The sequence below is a fragment of the Anopheles darlingi genome, chromosome 2, assembly GCF_943734745.1.
Source record: "Anopheles darlingi chromosome 2, idAnoDarlMG_H_01, whole genome shotgun sequence".
NCBI lineage: Eukaryota > Metazoa > Arthropoda > Insecta > Diptera > Culicidae > Anopheles > Anopheles darlingi.
This window is the reverse complement of record NC_064874.1, coordinates 1,462,501-1,472,500: the sequence shown is the minus strand read 5'-3', so window position 1 is coordinate 1,472,500 and position 10,000 is coordinate 1,462,501. Positions and strand designations below refer to the sequence as shown.

General features: G+C 49.3%; 6 protein-coding genes across 6 annotated transcripts in view; 4 read left to right on the top strand and 2 right to left on the bottom strand.

Moving 5' to 3' along the window:
* Nucleotides 1-2,950, bottom strand: part of LOC125951420 (uncharacterized) — a 3,709-nt gene extending 759 nt beyond the window's left edge. Inside the window, exons 1-5 of the mRNA XM_049680248.1 lie at nt 2,422-2,950; nt 2,128-2,356; nt 1,911-2,063; nt 229-1,827; nt 6-155 (exon numbers count right to left, since the gene is read on the bottom strand). Of these exons, the coding sequence (XP_049536205.1) occupies nt 6-155; nt 229-1,827; nt 1,911-2,063; nt 2,128-2,356; nt 2,422-2,533 (2,243 nt within the window). The 5' untranslated portion in view covers nt 2,534-2,950. The remainder of the gene's footprint in view (nt 1-5; nt 156-228; nt 1,828-1,910; nt 2,064-2,127; nt 2,357-2,421) is intronic.
* A 1,014-nt stretch (nt 2,951-3,964) lies between these two features.
* LOC125948960 (regucalcin-like) lies at nt 3,965-5,603 on the top strand. The gene is made up of 4 exons (XM_049675525.1): nt 3,965-4,117; nt 4,412-4,598; nt 4,670-5,234; nt 5,304-5,603. Exons 1-4 carry the CDS (start codon nt 3,983-3,985, stop codon nt 5,494-5,496), a joined length of 1,080 nt encoding a protein of 359 aa, XP_049531482.1. The 5' UTR covers nt 3,965-3,982; the 3' UTR covers nt 5,497-5,603.
* A 3-nt stretch (nt 5,604-5,606) lies between these two features.
* The window catches only part of LOC125948968 (10 kDa heat shock protein, mitochondrial), a 42,106-nt gene continuing 37,712 nt past the window's right edge, over nt 5,607-10,000 (bottom strand). The window contains exons 2-3 of the mRNA XM_049675534.1: nt 6,795-6,895; nt 5,607-6,471 (exon numbers count right to left, since the gene is read on the bottom strand). Of these exons, the coding sequence (XP_049531491.1) occupies nt 6,172-6,471; nt 6,795-6,797 (303 nt within the window). The 5' untranslated portion in view covers nt 6,798-6,895 and the 3' untranslated portion in view covers nt 5,607-6,171. The remainder of the gene's footprint in view (nt 6,472-6,794; nt 6,896-10,000) is intronic.
* LOC125948959 (uncharacterized) lies at nt 7,072-9,305 on the top strand. Its single transcript, XM_049675524.1, has 6 exons — nt 7,072-7,162; nt 7,216-7,350; nt 7,415-8,362; nt 8,428-8,566; nt 8,633-8,958; nt 9,023-9,305. The coding sequence occupies exons 1-6, from the start codon at nt 7,084-7,086 to the stop codon at nt 9,181-9,183; spliced, it is 1,788 nt and encodes a 595-aa protein (XP_049531481.1). The 5' UTR covers nt 7,072-7,083; the 3' UTR covers nt 9,184-9,305.
* The window catches only part of LOC125948965 (immunoglobulin domain-containing protein oig-4-like), a 2,943-nt gene continuing 2,520 nt past the window's right edge, over nt 9,578-10,000 (top strand). Inside the window, exon 1 of the mRNA XM_049675531.1 lies at nt 9,578-9,801. The gene's annotated coding sequence lies outside the window, so the exon portion shown is untranslated. The remainder of the gene's footprint in view (nt 9,802-10,000) is intronic.
* LOC125948963 (transmembrane emp24 domain-containing protein 5) overlaps nt 9,825-10,000 on the top strand; it is a 1,529-nt gene continuing 1,353 nt past the window's right edge. The window contains exon 1 of the mRNA XM_049675529.1: nt 9,825-10,000. This exon is cut by the window's right edge and continues 215 nt beyond it. The gene's annotated coding sequence lies outside the window, so the exon portion shown is untranslated.

The following is a 10,000-nucleotide window of genomic DNA, read 5'->3' as shown; positions in this document are numbered from 1 at the left end:
CATACCTCGTTTTGCTGAGTACCACAACACTGCCCGCATCCGATATTTGTCTCGCATTCAGTGAGTACAGTTTACACAGATCCTGCAGCTTATCATGCTCGGCCTCATTGACATCGTGAAGCGTCAGTTCGCGTTGCTGATCATCTTGTAAGAATCTGTCGGGAGAACACGGCAAGTATAAGCACTAGCTAGTAAGCGGGCTAATGGTCCTACCCATTGCATACGTACCTCGACAGCAGTTCATTGACACTGGAGATTATGGAAAAGCCTGGCCGTTCTTCGCGAATCCTTCGACAGCCAGCTCGTATCTCGCGTATCTCGTTGGCGAGAGTGGGAGTCACGTTATTGACTAGAAAATTTGCATCAACTCCCGACACACCGCCCGTGCCGATTTCGATTGGTAACGACGATGAGGTAAGACCGAGCCCTGGCAATCCACTCAACACTCGGGCCTCACCACCCATTGGTGCCATTGTGTTTACGCCTGGGGCATCGTTGTTAGTCGTCGCGGCATTCAGCATTTCGTCGGCCGACATGAGTGTATCATCGTCAGCAAAGTCCTGATCCTCGTGCTGACTGATCAACGATAGTGGAGTTCGGCCGAAGCTGCTACCCGGCCCGGTAACCCTTTGTTGACCAGTGCCATGATACGCTTTACGAAAGTCGTGCTTCGAGGCGAACGTGATCATTGCTTCGTTTCCTGGCCAATCCGTTAGCTCATCATCTCCTTCATGATCGGTTTCGTTCGCCAGAACGGCTTCCGAATCGCTCGAGCTCAGCGAGCTGGAGCTGAGGAAATCATTTACCTGCCCACCACAATCCATCAGTTGACCGTGGCCTTCCGGACCCGATGACATCATGAGCATTTGTTTCTTGCGGTTGTACTTCGATTTACGGTGACGATGTTTCTCCTTCGGATAGCTGCCCGTAGCAGGAGACGCAACCATCAATTCGTTCAACGTTGGCACCTTGACCGTTATCGACACGCTCGTCGTTTGCACGCCGGTTGGACGGAAATGATGCTGCTTGTGCTCGATCGCACCGCCAACGAAGGGAGACAGTGCGATAGATGTTGGTTGTGTTGACACACCAATGCCAGGTGGTGTTGGTTGGAGCGGTATTGTAGGCACTACTGCTGCTGTTACTGCTGTTGCTGTTGTGGCTGTTGTTGCTGTCGAAGTTCCTCCGAAAATGTTAGTCCCAGGCAAGCTGACTGGTGCCATCGATAGAGCAAACCGTTGCAAGGGGAACGAACATTCCAATGGGGCAGTTCGTGCAACTGGCGAGGTAATTGTTTCCGGTAGACTGATTCCGGGAGCTCCAGGGCTAACAGGAGCAAACTGTGGTGTATCTTGTGGCGCAATCGACTGACCACCAATACCAGCAACAACCAACGGCCCTCCAATCGGACCGCTAGCAATGGACTGTTGTTGATGCTGCTGCTGCTGCTGCTTGGGATGTTGTAACGGAATCGAGAAGTGAAACTCACTCCCAACGGTAGCGGTCGTTGTAATGGCTGTCGATGAATGACCCAAGCGTGCACTATCCAAACGAGCTGACCGCTCCCGGTCCCGATCGGCAGATATTCGCTCAATTTTGGAGACAACAGTTTTTGTGAGCGGAAGTATTCGCTCGCACTTCATGAGACTGGCCGAGAAAGAGGCCGCTCGATTGCGACTTCGATACTCGCTATATGAGGATCCTTTGAGACCGAAAAACTCTCGCTGCCGTGGTACACTGCTGGAATGTTGCTTGCAGAAATCATAATCCAACCCCGACCGATCTCGCTGACCACGCTTACGCTTGCCGCAAAACAGCATGGCGCTTCTACGGGATGGTGCAGAAAAATTAAAGGGCGAAAAACATTACTCCTCGGTCCTTAGACAAGTTAGACGTCGCTCTTAGGTTACCTGAAGTTTTCCGGGCACGAGTGTTTGAACACACGCTTCTTCACCGTACCGGCCACGGGGAACAGAGCGCTACCACCGATGTGTGGGGTCGAGGGTGTCGTCTCGTACTCGACGGCCATTCGTTTGTACTTTCGTTTACGCCGCATGTTGGGCCTGAAAATGAATGGTCAAGTCAAGTATTAGACTCGCCATCGAGACATTCTGCTCGTCTACGCACCTGGCCGGGCTGAAGTTCTCGTTCAGCGAATCTGACTCAAAGTTCCCCGATAGTGGCGTCTGGCGTAGCTTGAAGGCAAACGCCACGGAATGTCGATCGTCTGAATCGCTCTGAACCAGGTTGTTGCTTCCACTGAGGCAGGGAGAATCGGCCTGATTCACCACCACGTTATTGACCGGTGGATCCGTGGGGCTACTGGAGCTATCCTCCGTTGGTTGCGGTGCGCATGCTGCAAATAGAAATCGGTGCTCTCACTGACTGGCTGCCGTGACCTCTTCCCTGGGGTTTGCTTACGTAAATTGCCCGTCGATCGCGTGCGTCGTCGGACACCCCAGCGCACCTTGCTGGAAGTGGTGCGGGAAGTTTCTTCTAGTGCCAATGTGAGGTCGTGCGAGAACTGCTCCATGATTAGCTCAATCAATGATCTCGTTTCGGTGAGTCTTATGGCAAAAGGCGGTGGCTTAACTTAGAGGATCAATAGGGTGTGTGGTTCTCGAGTTCAGTGAAATGTAGAAGTTAGCTGCGTCCATTTAGAGGCAACCACAACGAGCTTATATCAACAATTTCTTTTTTATGCGCAACAAATCCAGCCAAAACGAGCCTGGCGGTGGTCAATTCGAGTTTTCTGTTCGCCGTTTTCTCATGCGATCTTTTGTGCGTAGTTTCGCTCGTTCCGTGGCAGAAGATAGGAATCGCTCCCCTGCATCGGCCCCGCTGGCGTTTCCATGCGTTACACCACCGAATGCGCGGACTCCGAGGGAAAAGCGATTAATTATTTTACAGAAACTTGCACTTTTACCGAACACGAAATCCTTGTTTTGAAGATTCGCGATTTTTTTTAGAAAACGACCCATGCAGCCAGTGACAAGACCCATCCAGCATCGTCATACAGGGTGAACACGCATCCTGGCAGCCATTTGAAATCGCCGTTTGAGAAGCTGATTTTTTTTATTGTTGGCCCTTTTTTTTTATTTAAACATCTGGCCATCCCAGAGGATGGGGGGGGGGGGGGGGGCGAGCTGCAAAACTCCCAAAAAGGCCCAGGAACAACAAAAAGGATTCTAAACCGTCCTGGGGGGGCGCATGGTCGGGTCATGGGACAAAGCCACGTATTTATGACGAAAATAGCAGGCTGTCTTCTGGCACGAGTAAGGCAATGCATTTCCGAATTTATTGAAGCCGTGCTAAATCAGAAGGAGCGCCAACAAAAGCAGGCAAACATATGCTGGACAAGATCGAGGTGGGCCACAACTCCAGCCACTTCCGTTAAGAGAAAAGAAGAACGGCATGGAGCAGAGTGTTGGTCGGTTCGCCCAGGAGTATCACTAAAAGAACTGAAAAATACCGGCATTAAACCGGCACAGGTTCATCATCAAAGGCATGGCCCTATTGCTAACCTATTCGTACAAATACAGTCGGTGCATTATGTAGCGACATTTACTAAGTGCATGTCTGCCGTGCCATGTAATGAATAGTTTAATTTCCGGTTTTTTATCAACAACAATGTGATTATAAAATAGTGAAAGTATCGTAGTTACGATACTCTAGCCCGACGACAATAAGGTGTAAGAATGTAACCAAGCCTCAATCGTTAGCTCCAATGCTCGCACGTGGGGACAAAGAAGCGATATGTACACGGTCGAGCACATGGCCTTCAGAACAAGTGGCGGTTGGACTGATGCAGTCGTCTAGCTGTTTTTTAGTTTCCTTCCGACGACCAACGATCGTAGTGATCGATCCAGCGCGACTGCAATCTCCGAAGTCTTAGGCCTTAGCTTGAGTTGCAATTTTGTCCTTGAACACACCTCCTCTAGCCATAGTGGCGCAAGAGATCCCGACGGGGCGCTTATCTAAAATGATGTCGCCGATCGGGCGATCTCGTGTCGAGTCGCAGGGGGTCATCGCGTCGCGATCCTCAGTAATTACTGCTTTGTGTTGGCTGCTGTGCATCGGTGCACTCGAGTGCTTTGCTCAAGGAACGCTATCTAAGGTAACAGCATATGCATAGATTCGCGTTATCATCGGTTGATAAACAAGTGCTCATCGTGCAAACTGATTAAACTTGACTGATAAAGGAACAGACAGTGTCGCTCCTTCACCAGGAAATAATCGTTAGAATTCAATCGAACCAAGGTCGCAGTAGAGAACGTTGAACGCTGTGCAGTGAAGAAACGTTTGAAGGACAAATCATTTACCTTGAACCTTACGCCAGATATCCCAGCGCGTGTTTCCGTTGTTGGTGATCGCTAATTGAAAGTGGTGGTGGTATCGCTTGTTCTTGCAGCAATCAGAGACGATGCCAAACGACGCTACATATTATCAGGTGGAACAGCTGCCTGCCCCTCGATCGCGGTTGGGTGAAGGTCCGGTTTGGGATATTGAAAGCAAGAGTTTGTTTTATGTGGATATCCAAACACCTGCTGTGCTACGGTATGATTATGCGGCAAAACGCACTTTCAGTGCTACCTTAGGTAAATGTATCCAACTGTTCCGGTCAATAGCTCCCAAAGATTGTCCCTAACTGCCCTCTTCCTATCTGCAGAAGGAGCCACTACGATTTCGTTCATCGCACTCGTTGCTGGACAACCGGATCACTTTGTCGTCGGTGATGATAACCGGGTGTCGCTGATCAGTTGGAATGGCCGATCCGAGCAGGCGAACCGTGTTCGAACGCTCGTCGATTTAGGTGATTCGCAACGCCATGTGCGATTCAACGATGGCAAAGTGGATCCCACTGGTCGGCTGTACGCCGGTACGATGCAACTAGATACGTTGGGTGATCCTTATGTCCAGAAGGAAGGCCAGCTCTTCCGTTACGAAAATGGCACAATGGTTGTGCAGAAGCAGAACATCAGCATATCGAACGGATTAACCTGGGACGAGCCACACAATCCACGGCGAATGTTCTACATCGATTCAGCGGCACTCGATGTTAAAGCATTCGACGTGGCCGACAACGGAGACTTGACTAATGAAACGGTGTTCTACGATCTGAGGACTAATGGTAGCGATCCTGGTTACGTCGGCGATGGCATGACCAGCGATGCCGACGGTAATTTGTACGTGGCGACATGGGGTGGATCGAAAGTGATGAAGATTGATAAAAGGTGAGTCGGTGTGTCGCAAGGTTAGCGCTTTGTTTAAAGAACCCGTTTTATCGTTTCTTTTTTGCGCAGCTCACAAAAGGTTGTTCTGGAAATTAAACTGCCTACCGAGCAGATTACCTCGGTCGCTTTCGGGGGGCCACAGTTAGATGAACTGTTTGTCACTACGTCCCTGAACGGTGGTAAGCCTGCCCCGGCTGGAGCTCTCTTTAGGGTGACGGGATTAGGTGTCAAGGGAAAACCTATGCACAAGATGATTCTCTGAAACCAACACTCGTAGGGAAGAAGAATCCATTTATCTCTTTATCCATGCAAATAAAAGACAACCTTATTTCGGCAATCCGTTCGGTGAAGTAATGTAGACCGACAAAACCGTTTAGTCTTCGGTAATCCATTCCTCTCTGTATTCTAATATAAGGATTGTTGAAATCATATTCGCGTTAACATCCTTGGCTGGTCGGATTCCCTCGAAGTTGCGCGCCGCATCGTCACGAGAGTAACGTTTGAAGGTCAAGCGTCCTAGCAGCGTCGACTTGACGATCAAAGGAAACCTTGGAACAGTAAGCGGTGAAGCAACAATCGCGTAACCACGGGTGCGTGTAACAGGAGCAGCAAAGGACACTCACTTTCGGACGCTTCCTTTGGTGGTCCATGACACGCCCCATGACAGAACCGAGGCAACCGGGGAGCCACCAGCATCGTCACATGCCGATAGATCCTGAATCGTTCGAGCGAACTTTAACAATCATTTTACAACCGGTAGATGTAGATTCGTTTCTCTCTCTTGCACTGTCTTTCTGTTTACCCCGTATGAGCTTCCTTTTGGCATGCCTTTCTGTGACACGGGGTGCCCTCTTCGTCGTCATCCTTACGACCACGCGTCCTATGTGAAATGCGTTTGTCCTGCGGCAGTGGCACGATCTGCTGGGCTGTGGTGCTTCTATTCGATCTTCGCCAGAATGTCGGCTTCCCGGAAGAGATGGTACTCTTTGCTATCTCCCAATTCCACCTTGGTACCACCGTACTCCGGGAGCAGCACCTTCTCCCCGACCTTCACCGCCAGCGGCACGTGCTCGCCGGTCTGGGTGTTACGCGCACCGGGGCCAACAGCCACCACCGTACCTTCTAGCACTTTCGATTGTGCCTTCTCCGGGATGACGAGACCGCTCTTGGTTTTCGTCAGAGCTTCCGCGCGGAGGATCAGAACGCGATCCAACAGTGGCAGCAGACGCTTTGTGGCCTAGATCCCAAGAAGAGAATTGATAAGAGACGATCAAGTTCTGAGGCCATCGGCACGCGATGATTACGTAAGACACCAGCACCAGCGAACCGGCCACCGGTACTCGGGTGTTCCAGAATCATCGAAAATCTGCATCTTCGTGGGATTTTAGGTATGTTGCGATGAGGACACTAAGATATGGCCAAGGTAGGTAACATGACGCAACATTCCGGGGGCGCAGCGAACGATCCTGGAGGAACACTCGCCGAACTCGCTTTCCGCAGAGAATTCTGGAAACCCCACGCCCGACGGTCAGAAATCCCTAGCGTCACTCGGTTACTTACCATTTTGCTGTGTAGATGAGACTTGGAGAAAACTCTTTCTTCCGGAAAAGCACAAATAATCAGCTGTCGCTGGAAAATCGGAATTTCGGAATCTCGGAATCACCGGCACGGAAAAAACACGAGGAGTTTCGAGAACAGCTTGACAGCTCTGCTCTAGAGCACCGCGGCTATGTTGCTCTAGATCAGTACGGCTATGTTGCTCTAGATCAGTGCGGCTACATGGGTATTGTTTATAAAAACCGTATTTTTGTGCAACGGCGTGTTTTTGGATGTTTGGGAAGGAATTAAAATGTTCCCTATAAAGGAAGAAATTAGGAAATCCCTTGCTTCTATTCCACCGATCCAACACAATAGTGCCCTGCTGAATCGTAAGTAAAATGTTGCAAGCCATTTGCCAGCACTTATTCCGGTTTGTTTGCAGCGTTTCTCAAACTCCAAGCACTGCTGGCGTTGGACGCCGGAGATGAACGAGCGGCCGTATTTTATTCGATGCAATCGCTAGGAGCCTCCAAGAGGCAGCAATATTCTGCCACTTTTCGAGAGTGCAAAGACCTTGGTAAGTGGTGGACATGGTCCCAGCAAACCCAGCCGTTCATCGTTTGTTTTCCTTTCGCTCCCAGATGTCCTGATCGAGAACATAACTACGAGGCTGGCATCAGATACGGAACAGCCACCTTTGCCGGTGAGCGATGGATACGATAGCTTGTGTAAACTGTGCCGTGAGTTACCGGAGCAATGGACAGTCCTGCAGATCAGCAAAGCCTTTAATCCACGTACGAGATTCCTGACTTATGAGGAAAATATGACAGAACCTGCTTTGATTATGTTAACCTTATACCGGTGTAGCGATCCCCTTGGAGAGGACCGATCGGAACCACTGCTCATCTGCTTGGAACCAGCGGTCGCCGATCCAAAGCAGAAGTACGAAAACTTCTTCGAGCACATATCCGCGATACCCCGCGAAGTACGAACTTCGTGTGAACCAGGGGCCTCTGCAGCCGGTGAAAGTCAATCCACTCGGAACGAAGCCATCGAACAGCTGCTAAGCGCAGCGATCGAGCGCGCCAAGCGATGGCTCGGTCCATGGGCTAATCTGTTTTGTGGAAAGTTTCGATCACAGAATGATCAATCGCTCGAAGCGGAAATATATAATCGCATAGAAGACTACTGCATTCAGCGGAAGCTTACAAAGAAAGCGCAACGATTGATATCACTGGTCGCTCGCAGACTGGATCTGCTCAGTGGTGAAGACATCTATAGGTTGTGCTGTAGCGATGAATTGGATTTGGACGAACTGCAGGTTGAATCGTTATACGATTATCTTACTGATATGCAGGAACATAAGTTTAAGATCGATCAGACTAGCCCAAGAGAAAGCTTCCCTGTGGTGCTCATAGTGGACGAGTGGTTGGATATCTTTCCCTGGGAAATGCTACACCCTACTCAAGAAAGTTGTCGCTTCGGATCGTTTTCCCAAATGATCGATCTCTTTGACGCACACAAGGATCGCATTCGAAATGGGTATCTATGGTTACCGACTGAAAAGTGCTCTTCAATCATCAATCCAGGTAACTGCAGAATGTGGCATGCAGTGGCGTATTCGAGTAACTCATAGTCGATTGATAATTTTCAGATAAAAATCTGGCAAAGATGAGCACTCGATTGCAGCTGTTTTACAAGGAATGGTACCCGGAATCGTTTGAGCTGCTTATCGACGAGCCTCCTAGTGGGACTGAACTTGGCGAAATGCTCAACACCTCGGATGTTGTCATGTAAGATTGTTGCCAAACTAAATTTGTCACATAATAAGAGCATGCTTCCACGGGTTCATTTTGCAGCTATAACGGGCACGGCAGTGGAATGCAGTTTTTGCACGGCGAAACTCTGATGCAGCGCAATATTAACTGCGTCACCTTTCTGTTTGGTTGTGACTCGGTACGACTGTATTCGAACGGACTGTTTACCGAGATGTGCGGAAGCCACCTGTACTATAACGCGGCTCACTGCCCGGCCGTAATCGGAGCGCTCTGGGTGCTAACTGATCTGTACACCGACATTTACTCGATGCTGTTGGTCGGAAACTGGATGCCTTCCACGAATCCCCAGTATAAGAAGCTAAACATTTCCGCTATTGATACATTGGCATTAAAGGCCGGCCAGTGGCGTAAGTATTGCGATGGCCAAATGTCGGTACTTCACGACAGTTGAATTTTGAATTTTCTTTGCAGAATTGAACAAGGTATCCGCGAAAAAGTACTTCATCAGGCAGCATCGCAATCTGCTGAAGGTGATGAGCGAATGTAGACAGTTTACTCATCTCCCCCAACGCATACGATGTGCATTCGTTTGTCGTGGGCTTCCAGTGATGAATGAAACATTTAGCAAATAGAAAATAGAGTTATTGCCATTTTGTCATAAAAAATATAATCATTGCCAGGCATCACATAAAAGGAGGATTTTCCTAAATCACGTGTAGCAAGCGTCAAGGTGTATCACGTACGAAGCAAATCATACCCCAATCAGCATTTGCTTGTGCTAGGAGCGAGCTGTTTGCCGGCCAAAACCATTCATCTGCATGGTCTCTCTCGAGCGAAGGTAACGTACGCGCTAACCGGGTTCTATTCTTTGGTGTAAGTTTTACGCCCGGTCTTCAGGCATCGCGTCTTGGCGCATTCGATTACCGTCAATTGGATAATGGAATGGAAACATAATCGCACCCTGATTCAATTTGTTATCGACCCTGGTGGTGCGAACGGTATCTTCACGCTCCAGGAATAGCCAGCTCCAGTTTGCGAGCAACCGTCGGTTGAGCTTCATATCCTGGTAGATTCTTACGGCTTGGTACGAGTTTCTTGTAGTCTGCAGCAACGTGTTCGCAAGATCCTCCCGTCTCAGTTGCCAGTTCAAAAACAAATTCATTTTAAGAAGTGCGTTGAATCGTTTTAATCCTTGTTTCAAAGTTCCCAGCAAGCGACAATTGTTTTTTTCCGGACGGATCAATTGAAATGTGAGTACAATTTAGACGGCTCTCTCTAGAGTAAAAGAAGCAGCATTTCAAAAGATCGACTCAAAGTGAGGCGTAATTCGCAGCATCATCAATTGAGTCGCGTGTGTGTCCTTCGTCTTTCGTCATTTCCGGAGCATTTCCGTCGCCAAATATCGCCGTTGCATTTTGAATGGTCCCGAATTCCGTACAAGAATGTGTG